Below are 27,956 nucleotides of genomic sequence, written 5' to 3'. Positions count from 1 at the left end.
AAACAAAGGGATATTACTTCTATAATCCCACAGAAGGCAAGGTGTTTGTTGCCAGAACTGATGTCCTTCTAGAAAGGGAATTTATTTCTAGAAAGACTAGTGGGAGTAAAGTCGATCTTGAAGAAATTCAAGATACACAAACTAGCACCGATGCCTTGATGGAAATTGAACAGGCACCACAAGAAGTTGTGGAGCAACAACCTGTTCAAGTAGCACACACTCTACGCAGATCTGATAGGACCCGTCGTCAACCTGAGAGATATTCATTTCTCTTGTCTGACCACGATGATGTAGAGCTTATTGGTCCTGATGAGTCTACATCTTATTAGGAAGCTGTATAGGGCCTAAATTATGAGAAATGGCTAGAGGCCATGAGATCTGAAATGGAATCCATGTACACTAACCAAATATGGACTTTGGTTGATCCACCTGAAGGGATCAACCCCATTGGGTGTAAGTGGGTCTTCAAAGTGAAGACTAACATGGATGGGTATAAGCATACCTATAAAGGTAGATTGGTAGCTAAAGGTTTCAAGCAAATTCATGGTATAGACTATGATGAAACTTTTTCACCAGTTGCGATGCTTAAGTCCATTCGGATTTTACTTGCTATTGTAGCTTACTATGATTATGAGATCTGGCAGATGGATGTCAAAACCGCATTTCTTAACAGAAATCTAATCGAGGATGTGTACATGACACAACCTGAGGGTTTTGTAGATCCAAAGCATGCTAGAAAGGTTTGTAAGTTGCAAAGATCCATTTATGGATTAAAGCAAGCTTTTAGAAGCTGAAATCTTTGATTCGATGATGTGATCAAAATGTTTGGTTTCATTAAGAATGAAGATGAACCTTGTGTTTACAAGAAGGTTAGTGGGAGCACAGTCATCTGTCTCATATTGTATGTAGCTGACATACTACTCATTGGAAATAATATCCCTACTCTTCAGTCAGTGAAGACTTGGCTTAGGAATTATTTTTCAATGAAAGACTTAGGTGAAGCAGTCTATATTTTAGGCCTTAAGATCTATAGAGATAGATCTAAAAGATTGCTTGGTCTGGGCCAGAGTACATACATTAACAAGGTACTTAAACATTTTGCCATGGAGAATTCCAAGAAGGGATTCTTGCCTATGTCACATGGTGTGAGTCTTTCGAAGACTCAATGCCCCTCTTCTAAGGTAGAAAGGGACCACATGAATCAGATTCCTTATGCATCTGCTATAGGGTCTATCATGTATGTCATGCTTTGTACTCGCCCAGATGTCTCATATGCTTTAAGCATGACGAGCAGGTACCAGTCAGATCCAGGTGAAAGTCACTGGACAACAATCAAGAATATTCTTAAGTACTTAAGAAGGACTCAAGATTATTTCTTGATCTTTGGAGGCGATGAAAAGCTTGTTGTAAAGGGTTACACCGATGCTTGCTTGCAAACAGATAAAGATGATTACAGATCGCAGTCAGGATATGTGTTTTACTTAAATGGTGGTGCTGTGAGCTGGAAGAGTTCGAAGCAGGACACAGTCACTGATTCTACAACAGAGGCCGAGTACATTGCTGCTTCAGCTGCAGCAAAGGAGGTTGTTTGGATCAGGAAGTTCATTACAGAGCTTGGTGTTGTTCCTAGCATAGCGAGTCCAATAGACCTTTATTGTGATAACAATGGGACTATTGCACAGGCTAAGGAACCTCGCTCTTATCAAAGATCCAAACACATACTACGGCGATTCCATCTCATTCGAGAGATCATCGATCGAGGAGATGTGAAGATATGCAGAGTACCGACCGATGCTAACATTGCGGATCCTTTGACCAAGGCTTTGACACAGAGAAAGCATGATGGTCACACTAGGTCATTGGGTATTCGATATCTCAGTGATTGACACTAGTGCTAGTGGGAGATTGATAGTATTAGCCCTAGTACCAATTATAAGATGATTGTAAAGAGCTCATTTTGTATCATATATCATTATTAATAAAAGGCAAAGTTGGTTATTATATTTATTTCAGTTCAATGTCAATTGAATAAGTATAATAATGTCCTTGGGTAGTAGGTTCTTATCTACAGTATATCAATTGGTTGAATTGATTGTAATACCCCGGTTCTGAGATTCTGGTTAAGTATGGTTTAAAAGGTTAGATGGTACTATCCATATCACCAAGGTGCACCTTCCTTTTCGGAAGCCCATACTTAAGAACTCCAAAGTTAAGCGTGCTTGGCTTGGAGAAATCTGAGGATGGGTGTCCTCTTGGGAAGTTTTCTAGGGTGCGTGTGAGTGAGGACAAAGCACGTTGAAAGGACCTCCGGTGGTCTGTGGAGCTAGTCGTCAACTCGATGAGTAATTTTGGTGACGTTCCCGGTTCAGTCCGGGCGGGGCCCGCCCGGGTCGGGGCGTTACGGATGGTATCAGAGCAACCTTGCGACCGTGAGTGCGCCTGTGGCAGGAGCACCAGGGCACCACCTAGAGGGAGATTTTGGGATTTGTCTATGGTGTGATTCGTGGTTACACAACGAGGACGTTGTGTCTTTAAGTGGGGGTGATTGTAATACCCCAGTTCTGAGATTCTGGTTAAGTATGACTTAAAAGGTTAGATGATACTATCCATATCACCAAGGTGCACTTTCCTTTTCGGAAGTCCATACTTAAGAACTCCAATGTTAAGCATGCTTGGCTTGGAGAAATCTGAGGATGAGTGACTTCTTGGGAAGTTTCCCAGGGTGCGTGCGAGTGAAGACAAAACACGTTGAAAGGACATCCGGTGGTCTGTGGAGCTAGTCGTCAACTCGATGGGTAATTTTAGTGACGTTCCCGGTTCAGTCCGGGTGGGGCCCGCCCGGGCCGGGGTGTTACATTGATAGTAAGATATTGTAGAAAACACTACTCTTAACTATTCCTACTCGAGCATTAATATACAAGGACAATATTAATGCGTTGAGACTAGCATGTAGGTCAACGGATGACTTGATCTCACAAGTCATGGATATGAGATATTAGGTTGACATATGAGTATATATTAGAGAATATATACTGAATGACCCGCCATGAGAATGTTTCATCGATTGTTATATGAGTGTCATAAACATTCTCATGTGACTATTGGTATGAATAGTCCTTAGACCTGAAGTCACTACGGTTTCCTACATAAGGAGTTGTGGTGGACAATAAAGTCGATCACTGGGTATGCAATAAATTATGCAGAGGGATGTGAGTGATGTAGATGAGATCTATCATTTCCATATGATGGAAACGATATCTGTGGGCCCCTTGATTATGACATAAAGAAAGCATGGTCATGCTCAAATTAGTCAATATGATATATTGAGCTCATTTAATTGAGTGTGTCTACTTAGAGATCAAGAAACACAAAAATTGATAAGAGGATGACATGATCTATACCTCATTGATCAATCTAGATATCAAGGATAGATGGACCAAGTCATACAAGATAATAGTCACGGAAAGGTTAGGTCGGATTTCGACTTTCTTGTCACTTGGGTAGCAATGATGCCTTACTAGATGTCACTCATTACTTATGTATCTAAATGTTAATTTGGGTGCATTGTCAACGTTACGAGAACCTATTGGGTCACACACAAAGAACAAGTAAATTTGGAGATGTATTCTTATGATGAATAATTGGATTAAGTCTAATCTGAATTGGACTTATTGAGTTAGACTCAATTGGATCTAATTGTTGGATCAAGTCTAATTCAAACTAGACTCGAGGAAGTCAATTCAAATGAATGAAATAGTGATTCATTGAATTTGAATTGCATGAGAATTAATTGAGTAAAACTCGATTGAATTAGACTTGAGTTAGACTCAAGTGAGCTAAACTTGAGTTAGACTCAAGTGCATATGAAATGAGAAGTATTCATTGAATTTTCGAAATTCAATGAATCACAATGTTCAATTTTCGAAATTGAATATGAAAGGAGGAGTTTTCAAAATGATCCTTAATGAAGAGTGAATACTAATTAAGACTCATTAATGGGATTAATGAGCATTAAGTGTTTTTCATTAGATGAAAATACTTAAACAATTTTTCTCTCATTTTTCCTTACTTCTTCATTTCTCTTTTCTCTTCTTCTTTCTCCTGTTGGAGTGTATACTAAAAGCCTAGCTTTTGTATATACATTTATTAGAATCACATTGGTCAAATGTCTACATTTGTATATACCAAATGTAGATGTTCAATTAATTTATATTGTAGATAACATGGTGTGTGGTGTCACACACAGAGGATCATGTTATCAGTACCTTATAAATTATAAACAGTTGCTCGCGACTAAGATAGAAAGGAACAAACTATCAGTATAGTCGTAGTGTAATTAAGTATTAGTTTATCTTAACTAATAAATTACACTGATATACTTTAAGTGTATTGAGTAGGATCATTTAGGTAAATTCTTTTTGTACTGACTTAGTAAAAGAACTAAACCTTAGTTATTATGGAAGTGTGTACTCTTAATCCTAATATAATAACAAGCACATATATTTAATATTTATTTCTTTGATTTATCAAAGGGTGAGGTTTAGCTCGATAAATCAATATGCCCGATAAGTTGAGAAATGATATTACTTATAGTGTGTGTTGTTGATTATAGAAGGAATCTGTGTCCTAGTTATCTAGGTTGAGAATGTCCCCAAGAGGAGCTCATAAGGATTGTCATGTTAAACCCTGCAGGTGGACTTAGTCCGACATGACAATGAAGTTGAGTGGTACTACTCTTGGAGTTAGATATTAATTAAGTGAGTTGTCAGTAACTTACTTAACTAGTGGACATTCATAATCTTAAACACAGGGAGACTAACACACTCATGATAAGAAGGAGCCCATAATGTAATTTGGTGCGGTAGTGCGGTAATAACTCTTTAGTGGAATGAGTTGTTATCGATGAATTTGAGTTGTGTGTTCGGGGCGAACACGGGATACTCAAGCTCATCGGAAGGCCAAAACCAATTTCTCCTCTAGATCCCTGTCGTAGCCTCATTATAGCCTCAAGTCCATCCAAATGTAAGGCTCTTCTTGGTGTCCAAGAAGGGGGCCGGACCATTGCTTGGTGACCAAGCTTGTAGGGGCCGGCCATAATAATTCAAAAAGGGAGGGTTGTTTTGAATTTTTAAAATCTTCTCTTTGTAGAAAACTATAAGTTTTAAAAGAGAGATTTTAAATTTTAAAACTTTCCTAAATTGAATTTGGCCACATGTTTTAATAGAGAGTTTTAAAAGTTTTAAAACTTTCCTTTTTTAACCATCCTCATGGTTTAAGAAAAAAAGGAGATAAGTTTTAAAATTAAAATTTTCTATTATCATGTTAAAAAAGAAAATTTTATAAGAAAGTTTTTAAATTTTAAAACATGGTTTTAATTTTAGAAACTTTCCTTTTTTAACTCCTACTTTAGGAAAGAGAGCTTATAAAATTTTATAAGAGTTTATCTTGTAAAATTTTATATAATTTTTTTTTCTTTGTCTTTTAATGTGGCCGGCCACCTTGCTTGGTGCCCAAGCAAGGGTCGGCCAATAGGATTCAATCCCAATCCTAAAACAAATAGGATTGATTTCAACCATTGATTGATGATTAATTCAATCAAGAGGAAGGAAAAAGGAAAATAAAAAGGGAAAAGGAAAATTATTAAAATCTTTCCTTATTTGCCTTGGGCAAGTAATATAAAAGAAGGGGTAAGGGGGGCTTCATGGGATACAACTCTTATTCCATTGCTTGGGTGATCTCTTTGTGGTCGGCCCTCTCCCTTCTCTTCTCCCTTTGCTCTCTTTTCTATTAGAGGTGGTGGTGGCCGAATATTGCAAGGAGGAGAAGGACTCTTTTGGGTGGTGTTCATCTTGGAGGTTCTCGCCCACCACACACCACGGCGCGAGAGGATACGTCAGAAGATCTTGAGATCTTGAGGTCATTGGCATACAAAAGAAGGTATAATTAGCAATTGTTTTCCGCATCATGCTAGTTTTCTTTTGTAAGAATTCTAAATACAAGAGGCAATTAGATCTAGTTTTGAAAATTTTAGCGAGTTTGTGTTTTCTTCTTTTTCGAACTTGTGTTTCGATTGTTCTTTTGGTTGACCTAGAGTTATTTAAGGAAATAAATATTATTTCCTTAAAAGGCTTGGCCTAGGTGGTGGTTGCTCCCATATCCAAGAAGGTCATGTGCCTCGCCAATGCAGTCCTGGAAGCCAATTTTGGAAATTAATATTTATGGAATTAATAATCTAGGTAGGTTTGAATCAATAGTGTTAAATTCAAATCTAAACCATTAAGAACAGATAAGTTAAATTGGAATCAATGATGTTAAGTTCTGCGCGATTCCTAATTTAACTTCTAAAGAACACAATAGGTTATTTAAGGAAATGTTCACACTTGTACAAAAATTTTATACGATGGAACGGTCGTTTTCCTAGGATTAACCAACAATTGGTATCGAGCTAGGGTTTTGCTCTGTGTAATTTTAGAATTCAAATAGGTTATATGTCATGCATAATTTAGGCGGAAAAATAGTGCTAACTCTTTGGTTCGCAGCTCCAACTATTATGGCTTATTGTTATTATGTGTGATTGGACTTGGACATGTCAAGCATTATTTGTGTGCATGATTGTATGTTAAAATACAGTACAAGGTATTTATAAATTTTATTTTATTTCTAGGATTACATACATTCCTCGGAAATAGGATATATATGTAAAATTATTTTTCTTGTCGGATTCTGCGAGGCGTGACATTTAGAGCAACGGAAGGTGCAGTGAATAGATAAGCAAGATGGATACGACAACTCGACCCAATCGGGCAGCAAAAGATGGCGGTGGCATGGTCTAGCATCTGACATAGGCAAAGAGGAAGGTCATAATAGTTGGAAAATTAATTTCCAAATTTATTGCTGTGATATTTATATGCATGTGATGTATGCTAGCATAGGTTAAAATCCTCAATTTTAAATAACTAAGTGGGAGAGGGATTAGTATATTAATCCCACGGTCTCCATTACTGGTTTGTAAGTGATGCAACAAGCTTGCGTGTTGGCTCTGAGTGCCTCCCTCCACAACGGATGAGTTTGTTTGCGGATCACTATATCAAACTTCCTTAATGGATGGTTATAGAAAGTTATTTAGGATGTGTGTGATCTTCTCCAACTGAAGGGGCACAATTCTATTTAATGGACTTAGTATCAAGTAATGGTGTACACTTAGACACATTTAATAGTATCCTCCCCAACGGAGTCACTACTATCACTTGTGTGACCAAAGGGAAACCAACTATTGATTTGTCATAAAACTAAATTGGCAAGAAAATAAAATTAATAAACCCCTCTTACAAATGTTTGAATTTGTATACGTCCACACTAACGTGGCATACAAGATTCATGGTGTTTGAGGTAATTTTATTTGTCAAAAAGTTATATTGACAAGATAGTCAATGGGTAAAACCCTCCTCTTACAAATGTTGATTTTGTATACGTCCACACTAACGTGGCATGCAAAACTCACGGTGTTTTGAGGTGTTGGTAAATTTAAATAGTATTGTTTGAGGAATCAATATTATTTTAAATTTAGAGTCTTGACCAAATATTTGATCAAAGACAGACCAACCATTAATTTTATTTGTCATAGGTTGACAAGATAATAAAATTAATGGATAAAATCTTCTTTTAGAATTTGTATACGTCCACACTAACGTGGCATATAAAATTCACAGGGATTTTTGAGATGTTGGTCTTGACCAAATATTTTTTGTGATTCTTAGGATTTCAAATGTTAGTCAATCCCCTAGTTGTTATACTATAGAATAGACTTAGTAGTCCCAATTGTAATGATTGGAAAACTTGGACATTAAGGTAGATTGTCCTCTCAGAACTGAGAACAATAATGGTGTATTTTGTTAGTCGTTGAAACATATTTAGTGGTGTTATCTACCGGTACCTGGAGTGTAGATACAGGAACCACTGATTATGTCTGCAATTCATTGCAGGGGTTCCAGAAAATCCGACAACTATATAAATCACCGTCCACATGGGCATTGCTGTAAAAATAACAGCTATTGCAGTGGGAGATGTTTATCCTTTGATAGGAATAAAACATGGATTTTAAGAAATTGCTTTTAAGTACCAAGTTTAGAAAGAAATTTATTTCAGTTTCTAAACTATTTAAGGAGTAAATATTGTGTCTATTTTGATAACAAAGTTGTTATCGAGAAAATAGGAAAGATATCTATTCTGGTACATTAGATGGCAATTTATAAATCCAATAACTCCCATAATGCAATAAATGGAAATTAAATAACACATCTTCTAACTTTAAGAGAAAGCAACCTTCGGAAATGAACTAATTATATCTTTGGCATTTAAGGCTAGGTTATATTAACTTGAGTAGGATTCAAAGGAAAATAACCAATGAACTCTTGGGTTCATTGGTAGTGGAAATCTTTCCAACCTGCGAGTCTTACTTGGAAGGAAAAATAACTAAGAAGCTTTTAAGTCTAAGAGGTATGGAGCCAAAGATATGTTGGAATTGGTTCCTTCTGATTTGTGTGATCCTAAGACTATCCAGACAAGAGGTAGTATCGAATATTTTGTCTCTTTTATAGACAATTATTCGAGATAAGGATACATTTACTTGACTTGCCACAAGTCTTAGTACTTTGATTAGTTCAAAGAATACTAGACTGATGTGGAATAACGTCAAAGTAAAAGTATCAAGATACTGCGGTGAAATCGTAGTAACAAGTACCTCTTAGGATAGTTTAGGAGTCACTTATCAGAAGTCGGGATTTAATCCAAACTAACTACACCTAGTACACCCCCAACAGAATGGTGTAGTAGAAGGTATAAGACTCTTAAGGAAATGAGTAGATTGATGATGAGTTATTCAGAAAATTACCAAATTCATTTTAAGGATATACTCTGGAAACGGAAGTCAACATAGTACCTTCCAAAGTCAGAACTCTCTACTCATATAGAATTACTGAATAGGCGTATGCTTATTTTGAAGCATATTCGGATTTGGGTAGTCCAGCACATATGCTGAAGAGAGACAATGATAAGTTGGATAGGAATTCACTTATTTGTAGGTTATCCTAGAGAAATGAAAGTATGTTTATAGTCCTAAAAATCAGAAGGTCATTATTAGCATAAATGACCAATTTTTAGAAAAGGACTATGTAATAAACCACGAGCCCATAAGTAAATTTGTTCTTAAGGAAATAATAAAGGACACGTTTAATCTAGTACCAACTGTACAAGATGAAATACCACAAGAAACTGCAACACGTATCACAAATGATACAAAGTTATAGAAAGTGCCTCGTCGTAGTGGGAGGGTTGTTAAGCAACCTAAGAGATTCATGTTTTGGGAGAGTCTTTGGACCTGATCCCTTGTGAACATGAACCTGATTCCCAGATATATGACAAAACACTCCAAGATAAAGATACAACATCTTTGTAAAGAGCAATGAATACAGAATTAGAATACATGTATTCTAATAAAATCTGGGAGCTTATAGAACCACCAAATGATGTAAAATCCATTTGGTGTAAATAGGTCTACAATAGGAAAAGAAGGATAGACAGGAAGGTGGAAACTTTCATAGCAAGGCTTGTTGAAAAAGGAAACTTTTTCGCTGGTAGTCATGCTTAAGTCTATCCGGATTCTTTTATCTATATGGACTATGAGATTTGGTAAGTGGATGTCAAGACAATGGAAGTCTTGAAGAAAATATCCATATAAAGTAACCAGAAGGGTTCATTGCAAAGAGCAAAGAGCATCTTGTGTGTAAGCTCAAAACAGTCTATAGACTGAAGTAAAGTTTCAAGGTCTTGGTATATCCGGTTTAATAAAGTAATCCAGACCTATGGATTTATTATATTACTGGATAAGTCTTGTGTATACAAGAACTGTGATAGAAGCGTGGTGGTATTTCTTGTACTATATGTAGATGACATTTTTGGTAGATGGAAACAATATCAAGGTGTTATCGGAAGTAAGGGTATGGTTGTCCAAGCAATTTGCTATGAAGGACTTAGGAGAACGAGCACATATTCTTGGGATCAAGGATCGCAAAGAAAAGAATGTTGTACTTATCCCAAGCTTCATACAATGAGCTCGTTTTAGCATGCAAAACTCCAAGAAAGGTTTTTCTATCTTTTAGACATGGAGCGACTTTATCTAAAGAGATATCTCCGAAGATATCAAAGGAGATAAAGGACATGAAGGTAGTTCCTTACGCTTCGGCTGTCGGAAGCCTAATGTATGCTATGCACGAGATCAGAGATCTATTTTGTCGAGGGCATAGTTAGCAGATATCTAAGTAACCCTGGACAAGGACATTGAACTGCAGTAAAGCATATATTAGTACCTTAGAGACACTTGAGATTATATGCTAGTTTATAAGGCAGTTAATTTGGTCCTTGTGGGTTGCATAGATTTTGACTTCCAATCGGATAGGGACAATAGTAAGTCGACCTCGGGGTTTTGTGTTTACTTTAGGAGGTAAAGCCATAAATATGAGGAGTGTTAAGCATTGGTACTTTTTCAGACTCCACTATGGAAGCTAAGTATATGGCAGCCTCAGAGGCAGCTATAGAAGCTGTATGGCTCAGATACTTCAAGATAGACTTAGATATGATTTCTGGTTTGTCCAAAGATTATTACAATTTATTGTAATAATAATGGTGCAGTAGCAAACTCGAAGAAACCATAAGTCAATAAGGCAAGTAAACACAATAGAGCGCAAGTACCACCCAATACGAGAAATCGTATAAACAAGGAGAAGTTGTTGCTGCCTAGATTGTATCAGGTGATGACCTATAGACCCTTTCACTAAGGTCCTTAAGGCAAGAGCTTTTGATGGGCATGTTGAAGGGTTGGGAATCAGATGTATGGCAACATTTATGGCAGCATAGTCTTTTAGTATAAGTGGGAGATTGTTGGAGTGTATACTAAAAGCCTAGCTTTTGTATATACATTTATAAGAATCACATTGATCAAGTGTCTATATTTGTATATACCAAATGTAGATGTTCAATTAATTTATATTGTAGATAACATGGTGTGTGGTGTCACACACAGAGGATCATGTTATCAGTACCTTATAAATTATAAACAGTTGCTCGCGACTAAGATAGAAAGGAACAAACTATCAGTATAGTCGTAGTGTAATTAAGTATTAGTTTATCTTAACTAATAAATTACACTGATATACTTTAAGTGTATTGAGTAGGATCATTTAGGTAAATTCTTTTTGTACTGACTTAGTAAAAGAACTAAACCTTAGTTATTATGGAAGTGTGTACTCTTAATCCTAATATAATAACAAGCACATATATTTAATATTTATTTCTTTGATTTATCAAAGGGTGAGGTTTAGCTCGATAAATCAATATGCCCGATAAGTTGAGAAATGATATTACTTATAGTGTGTGTTGTTGATTATAGAAGGAATCTGTGTCCTAGTTATCTAGGTTGAAAATGTCCCCAAGAGGAGCTCATAAGGATTGTCATGTTAAACCCTGCAGGTGGACTTAGTCCGACATGACAATGAAGTTGACTGGTACTACTCTTGGAGTTAGATATTAATTAAGTGAGTTGTCAGTAACTTACTTAACTAGTGGACATTCATAATCTTAAACACAGGGAGACTAACACACTCATGATAAGAAGGAGCCCATAATGTAATTTGGGATTGGTGCGGTAGTGCGGTAATAACTCTTTAGTGGAATGAGTTGTTATCGATGAATTTGAGTTGTGTGTTCGGGGCGAACACGGGATACTCAAGTTCATCGGAAGGCCAAAACCAATTTCTCCTCTAGATCCCTGTCGTAGCCTCATTATAGCCTCAAGTCCATCCAAATGTAAGGCTCTTCTTGGTGTCCAAGAAGGGGGCCGGACCATTGCTTGGTGACCAAGCAATGGCCGGCCACATCCTCTTGAAGGGGCCGACCCTATAGCTTGGTGACCAAGCTTGTAGGGGCCGGCCACAATAATTCAAAAAGGGAGGGTTGTTTTGAATTTTTAAAATCTTCTCTTTGTAGAAAATTATAAGTTTTAAAAGAGAGATTTTAATTTTAAAAACTTTCCTAAATTGAATTTGGCCACATGTTTTAATAGAGAGTTTTAAAAGTTTTAAAACTTTCCTTTTTTAACCATCCTCATGGTTTAAGAAAAAAAGGAGATAAGTTTTAAAATTAAAATTTTCTATCATCATGTTAAAAAAGGAAATTTTATAAGAAAGTTTTTAAATTTTAAAACATGGTTTTAATTTTAGAAACTTTCCTTTTTTTAACTCCTACTTTAGGAAAGAGAGCTTGTAAAATTTTATAAGAGTTTATCTTGTAAAATTTTATATAAAAATTTTTTTTTCTTTGCCTTTTAATGCCCAAGCAAGGGCCGGCCAATAGGATTCAATCACAATCCTAAAACAAATAGGATTGATCTCAACCATTGATTGATGATTAATTCAATCAAGAGGAAGGAAAAAAGGAAAATAAAAAGGGAAAAGGAAAATTATTAAAATCTTTCCTTATTTGCCTTGGGCAAGTAATATAAAAGAAGGGGTAAGGGGGGCTTCATGAGATACAACTCTTATTCCATTGCTTGGGTGATCTCTTGGTGGCCGGCCCTCTCCCTTCTCTTCTCCCTTTGCTCTCTTTTCTATTAGAGGTGGTGGTGGCCGAATATTGCAAGGAGGAGAAGGACTCTTTTGGGTGGTGTTCATCTTGGAGGTTCGTCGCCCACACGACGTCCAAGGCGAGGCGAGGAATACGGCAGAAGATCTTGAGGTCATTAGCATACAAAAAGAAGGTATAATTAGCAATTGTTTTCCGCATCATGCTAGTTTTCTTTTTGTAAGAATTCTAAATACAAGAGGCAATTAGATCTAGTTTTTCGAAATAGTTTTTCGAGTTTGTGTTTTCTACTTGTGTTTCGATTGTTCTTTTTGGTTGACCTAGAGTTATTTAAGGAAATAAATATTAGCTTTCCTTAAAAGGCTTTGCCTAGGCGGTGGTGGTTGCTCCCATATCCAAGAAGGCCATGTGCCTCGCCATGCAGTCCTGGAAGCCAATTTTGGAAATTAATATTTATGGAATTAATAATCTAGGTAGGTTTGAATCAATAGTGTTAAGTTCCGCTTGCGATTCAAATCTAAACCATTAAGAACAGATAAGTTAAATTTGGAATCAATGATGTTAAGTTCCGTCTGCGATTTCTAATTTATCTTCTAAAGAACACAATAGGTTATTTAAGGAAATGTTCGACACTTGTACAAAAATTTTTGTACAGTGGAACCGGTACGTTTTCCTAGGATTAACCAACACCTCCCTTGGCTAAAATCACTCTTGGTTGCTAGCACAACCATATGTGATTTTTCTTCTCCATTTTTGAGAGTTTGTAAGACAAACGGAGGAGTACTTGTTCCTGTGGATACCGAAAGAGGCACGAACGCTTTGATCGTGTTGAGATCCGAGCAGTCGGGAGATCGAGTGCACGCTACAAAGGTATAATTTCATGCTCTTTAGATCTAACTTAGTATAAGTTTTGTTTCCCTTCGCATGGATCTTCTGGAGGAAATAGGTTGTTCCGCTGCGCGTTTGCATGTTTAGCAACCTATTTCCTTACAACACTCATCCGAGCCGAGCGGCTATCCCGCTCAGCCCAGTAAAAGATACTGCTAGTTGGATATTATCTTTTTGGAAGCATGTGCCGCTGACAGGCGACATGGTCTGCAGCTGGTTCAGACAGAAGATCGTACGGCAGAAGCTTCCACTGTCACTTCAGAGATATGCTCGGCTCGTTAAGGTATTGTGTCAGGAACACTTTACTGATACAACTTTTCAAGGAAAGCTTCGAGAAGCATGCACACTTTGGGAAGCGTGCACACGCGCTACAGGAGCCCTATATAAAGGGGGTACAAGTTTCAACAGAGGTATGCGATAATCAATTGTTGCTGCTACTATTTGCTACTTTGCTATGCTGCCACACATTGTTGGTGACTGACTTGAGCGTCGGAGGGTCATCGTTGGGGACCTCTTCCTTGGCTCGGCACTGACATAGCTGTGGTTGCAAGGTCTCGAGGAGTCGACACACGGTCAACTAGAGCGCCACGCCCCCAGTTTCCATCATCTTCGTTATCGGATAGGATCAAAATATATATATATATGCGACTGCGCGCGTGCAGCATATCAGCTGTGTTTCATTATTTTTTTTTAAAAAAAAAATTAAATTAAAAAATTATTTAAAATATTTAGGATTTATATAAATCCTAAATATATTAATATATCCCCTAAATATATTACAATACTTCGTAAATATTTAAATTTATTTTATTTTAAATTTTTCTTTTAACTAAATACTATAACCTAATTGAAAAATCTGAACCCTAGAGGTAAAATCTTTTAAAAAATAAATTAGCTTGAACATTATAACCTAATTAAGAAATCTGAATCCTAAAAATAAAATGTTAAAAAAATTATTTTAAATAATTTTTTAATTTAAAATAAAAAAAATCAAAAAAAATAATGAAACGTAGCTGATATGCTACGCGCGCACAGTCGCACACTGTGCGACGCGCAACATATCATCCCACTATATATATATATATAATTATTAAATTATTAAATACTCACCGTCATAAATTTCTAAACCGACTTAAAATATAAAATATAAAAATAAAAATAAAAATTATCAAAAAAAATATACTAAATACCAAAAATTATTAAAAATATAAAAATTAATAAAAATAATAATATGGTAGCAAAGGTAGAATCTGTCATCCCAGCATTCCATATGATGGCCCCCAAAATTATATGTGAGGAGGTAAATTGAGAAATTATAATTAGTCAATGTAGAGGAGAATTTTTTTTCCTCTCAATTTTCTCGAGATTTGAACCTTTTACTCTCTAATAACAATTCTACTCCGTATTTACCAACTTAATTTTACCCTAAGTAGTAGTAATAATAAGAATATGGATCTATCGTACCTTCGTTTAATTTATAAATTTACAATTAAAATTATATTGATTTTTAATTAGTCCAATTAATAGCTTTACTAAATTGTAGATTTCCATTTTATCTACATGTCAAAAGTTTTTTGCATTAGCTAAAGATTTGTCACGCCATGTTCTGATGCCGATCATTCACTCTCACTGTATACGAATGCATTTGGCTTTCTTTTGTCAAAACATTTATGTTCAGTCTTAAATAAAGATAAGTGCAACAGTTTGTTTTTTTTTGTTTTTTTTTTCAGTTCTAGAGAACACACAATCCACAGAAAAATAATTTTTAAAAAAAAATAGAGAAATTTAATTAATTAGAAATCCATCTTCCTGCTATCAATATTTATTTATGGTTCCCGGAATCATGATGTCATGGTAGAATATTTAGGTATCGTTTGATTTAGAAGTTTAGAAATAAGGGAATGAATTCATTCCTAAATCTTATGTTTGGTTGATGGGAATGGAATCAAGATTTTAGAATGAAACTTAAAAACTTGGGTATGGATGAAACTCACCCCCTCCCTTGGATTTTGATGAAATAGAAATGTGAATTAAGTTTTAAACAAAAATACCCTTAGTATATTTGTTCAATTTTGCTTTCATTTTACACACTCTCTTTCCTTGTTCTCTCTCATCGTATTTTCTCTCTCCTCATTCTATCATCACACTTTCTCCCTAAACCTACTTTCTCTCTCCTCATTCTATCATCACACTTTCTCTCTCAACCTACTTTCTCTCTACGCATTCTCTCTCATCACACATTTTCTATCATTTTCTCTCTATATTTTCTCCTATCACACTCTCTCTCCTTATTTTCTCTTTTTTCATTCTTTTCCATTACACTTTCTCTTTCATTTACACACTCTCTCCTCATTTTTTTCATTATACTTTCTCTCTTCTCAATATCTCTTACCATTCTTTCTTTATTTTCTCTTATCACACTTTCTCTCTCTTCATTCTATCCTATCACACTGTCTTGCCTCATTTTTTCTAATCATACTTTCTCTCTCAACATACTTTCTCTCTCCTCATTTTTCTCATCACTCTCTCCCTCATCATACTTTCTCTTTCCTCAATCTTTCATTTTCTCTCTCTTAATTTTTTTCCCATCACTCTTTCTCTGTCATCATAATTTTTCTCTTCTCAATCTCTCCTATTATGTACTCTCTCCTCATTTTCTTTCATCATACTTTCCCTCTTTTCATTTTTTTCCATCACACTTTCTCTCTCATCATACTTTCTTTCTCATCATTCTCTCTCATCATATGTTTCTCTCACATTCAACTTTCCCTCCCATCTAATTTTTTCTCTTATTTTCCTCTAAGGGTAAAAGAAGAAATGTAGGTTCATTCCGATTGAAAATATTCAAATAACCAAACAATATTTTTAAGAATGATACCGAAGCTCATCCCTATTCCCATTCTCATTTCCATTCCATAATACTATGAAATCCATTTCCATTCCGATTCTTAGGAGAGAACCAAACATCATCTTAGATTGTCATCCAGATATTCATAGTTTGAATCTCATCTACGATGTATTTACAAAAAAATTTCTTTCAAACGAGAGAAGTAATCAAAAAATACTGGACTTCTGAACGGATCAACATATGCACTTTCCAATGTATCCAATGGTCCATTTGCATTTTCCGATGTATTCTGTGGGAGAAACTTTCATAGGAATTATTATTATTAATATTTACGTATTCATCAGGTTGCCCAAACGTCCAAACTGGACGTGGACAAATAAATTTAATTAGTAGGAGGCTATTTGTTCAATCTAATACTATAAATACCGATCTATATCGGCTCTAATTTATATATCTCTCAATCATTTGCTTCGATCTTTATTCTTCAAACAACAAATTAATCTATTTTTTTTTAGCTTAAGCTACATGAAGAGAGATGGATTTCGAGGAGGAGGGGGAGAGGTTGAGTGCATCCGAATGGCAAACGTCTTGATGCTTCTCTCTCAAGGCGTCGCCGGCGCCGGCGCCGACGAGGGAGGTTGCTTCATGCAATTCTGCTGCCGTCCGTCGAAGCCCAAGCCGAAGTCGACGTCGACGTCGACGTCGGGGCGGGTGTTCGAGTGCAAGACGTGCAACCGGCGGTTCCCTTCCTTCCAAGCGCTCGGCAGCCACTGCGCGAGCCACAAGAAGCGGCGCCTGGAGGCGGCCGGCGACCCCCGCGTCCAAGATGCCCCCGGCAAGATGAAGGTGCATGAGTGCTTCATCTGCGGCCTCGAGTTCTCCGTCGGCCAGGCCTTGGGTGGCCACATGAGGCGGCACCGGGTGACGGTTGCCGGCACCGTCGTCGAAGGTGGATTAATTGTGGCGGGGAAGAAGGCCGGCGGCGAGGAACATCGGAGAGAGATGCTGCTGGACTTGAATCTTCCGCCGTTGGAGAATGATCTCAAGCTCGGGTTGGGGTTGGAAAATCTGGCGGTGCAGGATAAAACGATACCCACACACTGATCAATTTAATTATTTATTTATTTATTTATTTATTTTTTGTGATTCCTTGTAATTCTGAAAGAATAGAGAATTAATCCGCTTTTATATTTCACTATTTTATTAAAAATCTTTTCCTTTACTATGAAGCCCAAAATGAATTTATGTTAATATCCTTTTTTCTATTCACATTAAAAATAATTTTAAGGTTTATTAGTAATTCCATAAGCGAAACAATCAGTGATCTAGAGTTCGAGACTCAGCTGCGACATATTATTATGAATTTTTCTCATCATTAATTTTCTCTGGTTGTTTTATATAATAAAATATAGTTCTTTTAGTCTCACATCTTAAAATTTATAATACTATGATCAAAGAAATTTCTATAAATATTTTAGGCTGACAATATTAAAGGTAAAAAAATTCAAATAATTTAGATTTTCAATATATTATATTACACACGCGATGTATGTGCACGATCACTATACATATATAAAGATAAAAGATGTGCTGCACAATAGAAGAATTAACAAATGATCTAATCGAGATGAAAGTGCCTCAAATTAGTTTAGACCATCTTTAAGACCCACAAACATGAACAGAACAGAACAGGTATCGTGCTGAGAATTAATAGATTGCTTTGAGCAATATAATTAGTGTTTTGGTACAACACTAATTGAAATTACAACACTAATTGAAAATTAATGAGAAAAAGAGATTACTGAAGTCTGAAACTGCAGACTTAGAACTACTTGATTCGACCCTGCGGACTGTCAGACTTCAATATCGTAACTGATCCTGTTGAACAAGGTGAATGGTAGATGGAGACAACATAAAAGTCAATAGGGCAACAGATCATCCTCCGATTCTTTTCTTATTTCTAATCAATACCCAAAACGTAAGTTCCAAGAAAAGCGTACCATACTGCCTGTGCTGTTAAGCATTAATAAAACTAAAACTTGAATGTATTCAAAGGCTGTCACCCAAGCCAGTCAATCACCAAGTTTATTAAAGGTTAAGATACCGTTCTCAAGCAGGGAATTTTTCAATTGTATAATCAGTTTAATTAAGATCAAACAATCTCGACCTTCCAATAAAGCCCTTGGAGAAATGAGAATTTCAGCCATATAATTTGTTAGCAACAATTGATCAATCAGTTTTCACACATCTCCATCACTTTATATTCTCCTCAAGTCCCACATCAATTGTACTAAAGGCCTTCATTAGTCATAGAAACAATTTTTGGTTTAGATTTGCCATAGTGATCTATAGGCCTTCAATACCATTTTTCTTGTTTAGATCATACAAATTGTGCATAGGTGGCTGTGTAAGTGAAAGAGAGTTTACGAGAGGGAGGAGCTTACCGGGCTAAAGGGCCACCCATTTGCTACCAACATGCCCAAGTCTCTTTGTTTTGTTTTGTTTTGTTTTTTTTATCTTATTAATCGAGATATCAAAGTATTGAATCTAATTAGTCCCATAGACGAAGGGTCCGATCCTACGAATCAACCATAAGGTAAATTCAAGAAATACAAGTGGATCCTAACATGTCACCCCAACTTCATACGTGGTTTGAACTCTTGGGCGTTGAAAAATATTCAGCATGAAATTTGAACCTCGCTGTATATATGGAAATCAATCCAACATAAGATTCGAACAATCATACATAAAAATCATTCTTTCCATTTACCACCGCGCCACATTGCCAGGGGTAATCGTGCAAGTTTCGTGTCGTTATTGTTTATTGTCATGGATAACTCAATTTGATTTCAAATTGTCTTCATCTTCTATCGTACTTTAGATTAATGCGTCAATATAGTGGGAAAAGGCAGACGATGGACAACCTAGTACTGGTGATTTTTTTTTTTTAAAAAAAAAAACTATATATTAACGTCATGTTTGGACGGACGGCTATTTTTTATCCTCTTTTCCATAAATTAAAGTAAATAAGCTATGACGCCAACGAGGTTTTAGTAAATTATGAACTCAAATAGAAAAAAAAAATTCATATTCAAAAACATGAATAAATTAGTATTTGGCACCCTCAATTATCATGTAGACGGATATTAGAACCCGACTCCTAATTCCGGTCAATTCCTAACAATTCTTCCAAGCTCCAACGGAATACTCATCGAAAGGAGCCAAAATGTCCACGAAATACTCGAAGTGGAAATTTGGGAGTTAGTAATACCGTCACATCGTAAAATTGGAGAGATGATAACGAAAAAATGCTATCCAAAATCATGGGCACAGTTCAAAGACTAGGCACACTGAAATTAACTAGAACGACCTCGAGTCATATATCTGGAAGACCATTATCTCCAGAGCATGCCTGCACTTCATGTTAAAGTCTGATCAGACGGTTAAACACTTAAAATTTGCAGACAACAATAATGATGGCTTGCAGAATTGGGCGAACTTGAAATCCTTTTAGATGGCTGCTTGCCAATCTCACATCATTTCCTGGGATCTTCTGACAACGCGACCGATCTTCTTCTTGAATGCGTCCCTATTTTCTCTCCATTCCTTCTGCAATTAGAAGTGCCAAATTTACCAAATCATATCATCCCAGAGGAGCGCTAGACAGGAGAGCCGGTGATTGAAAAAATAATATATTAAAAAAAGAAGATAAGACCAGTATGCCATGTAAGAGATGCTGCTGAGATTTGAAAAAGGTAAAGAATAAAGAAATGAGCTACCAATGATTCAACTTGAGATTAATAGTAAGCAGCATAGTTGAACTAATCACGTATCTATTGAGATATAGCAAATAATACAACTGAATTAGATTCGATGTGTAACAGAATATTGAGTATAAATAAAATATTTGTAAAATTGCAGAAATAATAAATTGACCAGGAGGCAAACCATGTGCACCTCGTCAAATCCTAAGGGGTAATCCAAGAATAAATTCACTAGTATTGTGCTGTACTATGAAGCATAGTTGATACCCAAACCAGACCAGCTGGTTGGACCCGAAAAAACATGTGTGGATCCCTCTCCTGCTCAGGGTAGTTCAAGGATTGCATATCCAAAGCAAGAAGTCTAACTGAACGATTTTCACACAACCCATAAGAACCGGGAAGTTTTTGGAATGGTTGTCATTATGGTTTGAAATATCCAAAACAATCATTCACATAAATAAATCTGTGATGGAAGCTTCTAGAATTGATATTTTGCTAGAGAAAATAATCAAAATCCTCATCCATATTGTTGGATGAGAACTTGTGGTATTATACAAGAGGTAATGACATGGAATTCAAATCCAAGAACTGCAGAAACATTAATCACACTGTTGGGAAGAATATCTAAGGAATTGTGTTGTGGTTGCATTGAGAAGAGTGAGAATCACATTAATCAATTCCATGTGAAAAAAGGACAATCGTACAGAAGCTCTCGCCAGTGAAGGTCCCAAGAAAAGGTCGGACCACATTGGGTTAATTGCACGCAATCTTACCTTATATTTTTGTAAGAGGTTGTTTCCACGACTTGAACCCGTAACCTCAAGGTCATATGACAACAACTTCACCGTTGCGCCAAGGCTCCCATTCACCAATTCCATGTGAAACAGAGCAAAAAAAAAAAAAAAAAAAGGAAAATACAAATAGGATGGGATGTTCAGATTATGGGCCTCCACAAAATGCAGTGAAATAGATCAAATCTGTATGGATTTAACGAACATGCGTGATACTTAATTTAGTCAACAAATAAGAGGCTTTAGATAAAAAGTCTTTCCACCTTATCCAATCACCTCTATGAAAAATCATCAAAACTTGTTGATTTTTTTTTTTTTTGGCTAAAAAGTTCAGCTAAATTATCATGTTTTGACTTACAGCAGCTTCAACATTTGCTGGAGATTCATCATTTGGACTTGAAAGCATTGAAATAATACTCAGAACTATACTCTCAACCTGCAGGTATGAAAGCACTGTGATTATTTACTGTGTCGGCGCATATCCAATTGAGTAAAATATGGATGGATAGAAAAAAAAAATTGCATATTGAATTAACCTAGAAATGTTTTGTAAAGAATGTACTGCTGAATTGAAAGGCAAAGTTATAAAAAAAATAATGCATATGGCATGCAATCAAATCATCACAATGTGTGTGTATGCATGATTTAGCATTAATTGAACTCAAGTTTAAATTAGAATTCATTAAAGAATGTAAACCTACTAATAGGAAAATGAAATATGATATGAATAGGAAACACTCAGGAAAAGTTCTGTGGATGAAGATTGCAACTGAGATCTGTTGCATAGACAGTCAAGGTTTAGACAGTGTATGCAAACAATATGCAGTGAAAGCAGTACATTATGCATATACGATATGAATACAACTTCACAGATGCATAAAAGGTCATTATTAACAATGTATTTAACATTTCACTCAAAATATGTTCTAAAAACATTTACACCTAGGGAACAATATGAAACATGCAAATATGATAAAAATGTGATGGACTTTCTAACAATTAGATTTAGAAATGAGGCATTAATATTTTGGCTCCGATCTTGCCTTAAAAGAATGAATGTAATGCTGAAACTTGCTCTGCAGTGGGCTTTGGAAGGATTAGAGTTCTTACCCTGTATAGCAAATAGCCAATCTTCTAAATGCTTTATGTCTATAACAACTTCCATAATAATGCTAAGCTTCCTAAAGATTGTGAAAAGTCCTTCAAATTGACAAATGTATCTTAAAACTAATTCAATAACTTTCCGCACCATTGGCCACATTCTTGCTAAGGTCCTTGCCAATAATGGAAAGTCAAGCCTGATTCTATCCTCTACACTGAACAATTGGCTTTTCTTCGCAAATGAAGGTGGTGTTTGGTTTAGGGGTTTGGAAATGAGGGAATGGAATAATAGAAATATAAAGTGTTTGGTTAATGAGTTTGGGAATAACAATTTTGGAATCATTCCTAAATAATCTGAAATGAACAAAATCCAATTAAAGGGGTGAGTTTAGAATTCATTCCCAAACCCTTGTTCTCTCTCCTTCTCTTTTGTTTTCTGCAGCCGCTCACGAAGATGCCCTTTTTCTTTCCACCACCCACAAAGAAATCTGTCGCCCTTGGGATGGAGCCACCACTGGAGTTTTTCTTGCTGCCACATGCTCCCAGCCAACATCTTCTGCCGCCGGCCTCCTCTTGAGCTGTTGGCCACCCAAGGAACGCTGGCCAAAGGTTGGCCGGACAACCATGGTGCTGCTGCTGGAGCAAGACCCAGCCAAAGAGTTGTCCAGGCACTTGCTGCCGGACTGCCTGCCAACCTTCCATGTTTAGGACAGCAGCACAACACCTGCTGTGTTTTCCTCCAGCCGCCAGAAAGGAGGAAGGCCCTCTTTTGATTGCCGCTGGTTTCCTACCCTTGCTGCCGAATTCTGCCACCTTGGAGCACTGTTCCGGCGTCCAATTATTGCTGCTGGAACACCGCCATCTCTGGACCTGCTGCTCTTCATTGGCAGTGGGTTTTTGCCTCCAAACAGTAGCAATAGTTGCTGCTGTTCACCTCGCTTGGTATCGCCAGGATGGCTGTTAAGCTGAATTTTGTGATAATAATGCATGGTTTTTGTGATGGTCTTGCTAGATTTTGTGAAAACTACCATGGGGATAGCTATTATGCTTTACTTTGTAATAGCAGTGCTGAATTTTGTGATGGTTTTGATGGATTTTGTGCAATCTACCTTTCCTTCTCCCCACCTAGTCAATAGTCAATACACACGTAACGTAATGTCTACAATTGTTTTTCATGTTGTAGCAGCTACGATTACGTAGCTGCTACAACTATGACCTTCGAAAGTTTGTTACACAGTTGTAGCAGTTATGAACCCGTAGCTACTATACAGTTGTAGTAGTTACGGTTTCATAGTTTGTTATGGGTTCGTAGCTGCTACAACTATGTAGTAAACTTCTAAAAATCATAACTTTTGACTCGGATATCTGAATGAGATGATATTTTTTTTTTGAATTATAGATCTCTAAACGAGCTTCCATTCAAAAAAAAGATCGTCTAATTCTGATATTCGAGTCCAAAGTTAGGTGTTCGGAAGTTTGCTATACAATTGTAGCAGCTACACATGTTACACATGTTGTAGCAACTATCATTTCGTAGATGCTACAACTGTATAACAACTATGAAATCTAGCTGTTACAACATGAAAAATAATTGTAGTTGTAGTAGTTATGAAACCGTAGTTGCTAGAACATGAAAAACTGATTTTTATTTCAAAATAATAATAATAAAATATATTTCAAGTTATTAGGAATAGCAAATAAGAAAATAATTACAAAATACCATAGAAGCAATTTTGGAGACAATGTATAGAAACCTTATAAGAATATTATGATTTGTTTTAAGGGTAAATATGAAATTTGTTGTACTTGTATTCCCAAACCTCTAGCAAACCAAACAACAGTTTTGGCAATCATACCTAATCCCAGCTTATAGACCAAATAGCTGTATTGGAATGACTAAACCTATTTCCATTTTAGTTTACTATCAAATTCATTCCAATTCCTGCACCCCAAACCAAACGGTAGAAGTAATTCTCATAATATTTTGATCACTAGTTATTAATCATTTTCTACATTAAGTCAAAAGTCAAAACTCATCTTATATTATGTTTACGATTTAAGATTGAGTTTGCAAAAATCTATGGTCGTTTGTCATAGTAAGTGATTTCCAAATGCTTGAACACATGAATTCCCCACAACTATAGCATTGATTGTAATATCTGCGTCTTGGCTTCCTTTGCTACTAGAAAAAAATCATGATTTCTTTTATCTTTTTTTATTCATGTTTAAGGTCACTAGAAAAAAAATCATGATGCATTACCTGGAACAACAGAATTTTTTATGTGGCCACTTGTTAGTACAAAAAAGTGAAAAATAACTACTAATAATAAAAAAATGCAGATGATAGTCAATAAAATTTTTCATGAATATCCAAGAAATATAAAATTTAACCTAAAATAAATATAACAATATAAAGCAGAACTATGAAAAAGATCCTACTGTGTGTATCGGCGTCCATCGCTCACTTGGAAGTTCATAACCATTTGGGTCTTCACCGGGTGGATGAAGAATTGATATGCAAACACGCCCATCCGGATAAACTGTGAATACATTCAATGCTAAACCACGTAGTTGCAAAAAATGACACATTTTTAATAAATTCTAACCATTCGGGTGCCACATCTCTGATGTAAACCGCACTGATGGAGGACTGTTAGGATAATTGGGCGGGAAGCTCATAATTGCATTGAAGAAACCACCATCACTGCAGTGAGATTTACAGCCATCATACCTCATAAGAATGACAGCATTTTCATAACAACTCTCCACCAGCAAAGCCAAAAGACAGCTTTTATCTACATAGAAATAGTGATACACGCAGGGAAGTTCATTTAAGCAATCCCACTGTGCCCCATCTTAGCTCCCCATGAATACGAAAGCCCAAGGAAAGCAGCATGTATATACATGAAAAATAGTGATACAAGTAGCGAACTTATTTAACCTATCCCACTGTATTCAATCAAATTCGGCAAGAATAGCAGAGTCAAATCAATCAACTAATTTTTACTCAATTATTTCATATCTACATTTTTAGTACCTTGCATGAAGTCATCAACAATAATGTTAAACTTCTGATTTCTATTGGGCATTAAATATTGAATTGCAAAATTGTTTGGCACACTCTGAAATATATAATAACACAGAGTTTAGAAAGAAAATATACCCACTTTAGTTTGATCAGATTCTGTGAACGGAACACTTCTCTAATATTCTCCCAGATAAAAAATATATCAATTCCATAAAAGCGAAGCATTAATTTCATGATTTGAAGAATTAGTAATTCTTTTTTCAAAGAATAAAAAACAAATTTGGACCAAGATCCCAGAAAAGCCTGAAAGCTCCGAGTAGTTTAGCCAACGAAACAAAACCAAACGAGGGGCGTAACAGCAAACCTATCCGATCTCAGATAAATGCTCCAGAAGAATTCATCAGATGAATAAAAACGAAATGAAAGTAAGCAACGGAATCACCCAATTTGGTCGCCGATGACTCACTATAGCGTGTCAGGTGGCCCGATGATGGTCACGTTCCACTCGAAGACATTACTATCGTCCACCAACCCGGCAGAGAAGCCATCCACCGGATTCTTCATCAGATCTGGTCCACGAACCACAAAAAGAACAACAAATCAAGAACAATGGAACAACAAGCCCTCGGCCGAAACCCTAGGCAGGATCAATCTGCGTAAGAAGTGAATCGTTCTGTACCCCTGAGCTGCTTCTGTAACAGGAGGTTCGCCGGGTTCGACACCGCCATCGACCACCTCTGCTCCTCCGATGGCGTGCGTTCAGCGGAAGGGAAGAAGAAAGAACGGAATATCGTGGGGGGGAGAGAGATGCGGAATATACGGCAATCGAAACTAAGGAAATTGTTGCAAGGGATCTTTCACCTTCTAGATATCAAGATTATGTACATTTTTTTTTTTCCCTTCTGAGGCTCAGTTTACAGGAATAAGGGAGAGGAAATTGATGGAACATAATGGGGGCGCTATTTATTTTTATTATCATCAAAGAATATCTTAATTTTAAAATTTTAAAATAAAAGTTTATTTCACTTTTCAGTAATTTTTTTAAATTAAAACTGATTGAAAAATTACTCATATTTAATTAAACCTGCTACAGACTTATTATATTAAAATATATTTTTTTCAACTTGATTAAAATAAAAAATCAATAGCGCTTATTTATATTAGAATTGTGTCTTTGTCGATTGTGGCCCTTGCCTTTGCCAAATTAAGGCACTCATTTTCAATAATAGTGTTCGTTGCTGTCTCACTCTCATTATTATATTATTTAAGATTATTTAATAAAATAATTCAGTTAAGTCAAGTTTAAAACTAATTAAATTATTAAAAATATTATCGGCTTGGTTATTTATGAGACCTCCTTATTGAGTTTAGTTTTTAAAATGTTAGATTACTTTTAGTTGATCAGTGAATTTAATACTATCAAAGTTTTTATTTATTTGTAAATCATTTATAATATTAAGAGCACAGAAGTCCGTGGATTTGATGGGGGAGGAGCTCCTCGATTTTCGGCAGCTTTAGAGAGCAGCTCCTTATTTTAAAAATAATAATAATAATTTTTTTAATCTTTCTTTAAAAAAAACAAAGGAGCTGTAATACAGTATGAGACTCATACAGAAGTTGGGATGATTTGAGTATTTTTACTTTTTAACGTAGCTGTGAAGTGACTTTATGAGAGTTCTGGGAGATGCTCTAAATCTACGACGCAGATCAACATTTAAATCGTTTACGGCACCAAGTCCAATGGGCATGTTGACCATCGCCACGTCGCTCACACTGCCCTTCGTGTCACTCTGGTCATGTCTCGCTCATGATGCTAATTGTTGTCTGTGCATGTTTCTTGTCTCTCACATACTCCCGTCATCTGCCACTACTCTACCCACTTGCATCGTCATCACTCACACACCCATAGGGATAAACTAGAGATTTAACTTCCAATTTGTGAATACAGCGTAGCATTCACCTAGTGATGAGTGGTGGGCGGCATGCATATAGATTACGAGGCTATATCATTCTGCCGAGAGTTTGTCAACCTTTTTTTTATCTATAATAGAGTTTATTTCGAAGTTGCTCTGAAAATTTTGATGTTCATCTGCTCGATAACAATATCTATGACCTTTTAAGATTTTAGTTGCAAATTATATATACAGTTCAACCATTGTAAGATAGTGGTAAAAATTGTTAGATATAATTAATGTGAATGGAGAAGAGGTGAAAGAGGAAAGAGATTCCGTTGTGAATGAGATTTTAGTTCTATATTTGGAGTTTCATGGCATGTTAATTGATTTATATTGATTCACATGCATTGACGATGTGAACAAATACATGGAGAGATACTCTCTCTCACGTGTGGGTGCGCAGATGGTGCAAATCTAGGGTCTGAATTGTATTGAACCAAGGTTGACTCGCGTGCGAGCACGACCTGCGCATACAGAATGTGAGACCATCTTTTGCCACCCGACATTAATGAAGACATTAAACTCATTAATGATGATATTAAATTTAATATTAAATTATCATAATTTGATATATAAGGAGGTTGTATCTTGAGCAAAGAGACGCGGAAGAGAAGCAAAAATGAAAGCAAAAGAATTCCTCCACCTACGTTCCCCGATTTTGTTCTCTCAGTCGTGCATCCGCTCGGCTGAACTACTCGTGATAATACTAAGGTGTACTCTCAATTCGCCACATACGTACAACTAGTGGTTGGTTGTGTGCATGGTTCTGTCATTGTATCCTGGGAAATAGATAACCCAAGAGAACCTCGAAGCACAACCAGAGGTGGGGTGAATTTGTTTAAAGGAAACTACGTTGAAGCAGGCATTGACATTTTCCTTGACGAATTCCATTTCTAATTTTGCTACGCACTGCATCAACTCCGCGACTTGGACCACCGGAAGCTTTAC

General features: G+C 36.3%; 2 protein-coding genes across 2 annotated transcripts; one reads left to right on the top strand and one right to left on the bottom strand.

The window, feature by feature from the left end:
- The first annotated feature begins 16,850 nt into the window (after positions 1 to 16,850).
- On the top strand, positions 16,851 to 17,473 carry LOC121996981 (zinc finger protein ZAT18-like). Its single transcript, XM_042551181.1, has one exon. It carries the CDS (start codon positions 16,895 to 16,897, stop codon positions 17,471 to 17,473), a length of 579 nt encoding a protein of 192 aa, XP_042407115.1. The 5' UTR covers positions 16,851 to 16,894.
- A 2,226-nt stretch (positions 17,474 to 19,699) lies between these two features.
- LOC122021261 (ubiquitin-conjugating enzyme E2 7-like) lies at positions 19,700 to 25,987 on the bottom strand. Its single transcript, XM_042579367.1, has 6 exons — positions 25,733 to 25,987; positions 25,520 to 25,622; positions 24,632 to 24,729; positions 24,465 to 24,565; positions 21,283 to 21,360; positions 19,700 to 19,978 (listed from the first exon to the last, which is right to left on the bottom strand). The coding sequence occupies exons 1-6, from the start codon at positions 25,779 to 25,781 to the stop codon at positions 19,901 to 19,903; spliced, it is 507 nt and encodes a 168-aa protein (XP_042435301.1). The 5' UTR covers positions 25,782 to 25,987; the 3' UTR covers positions 19,700 to 19,900.
- Between the last annotated feature and the right edge of the window lie 1,969 nt (positions 25,988 to 27,956).

The sequence above is a fragment of the Zingiber officinale genome, chromosome 1A (genome assembly GCF_018446385.1).
Source record: "Zingiber officinale cultivar Zhangliang chromosome 1A, Zo_v1.1, whole genome shotgun sequence".
NCBI lineage: Eukaryota > Viridiplantae > Streptophyta > Magnoliopsida > Zingiberales > Zingiberaceae > Zingiber > Zingiber officinale.
Note: the sequence above shows the minus strand (reverse complement) of the source record. Positions and strands in the feature narration are given on the sequence as shown.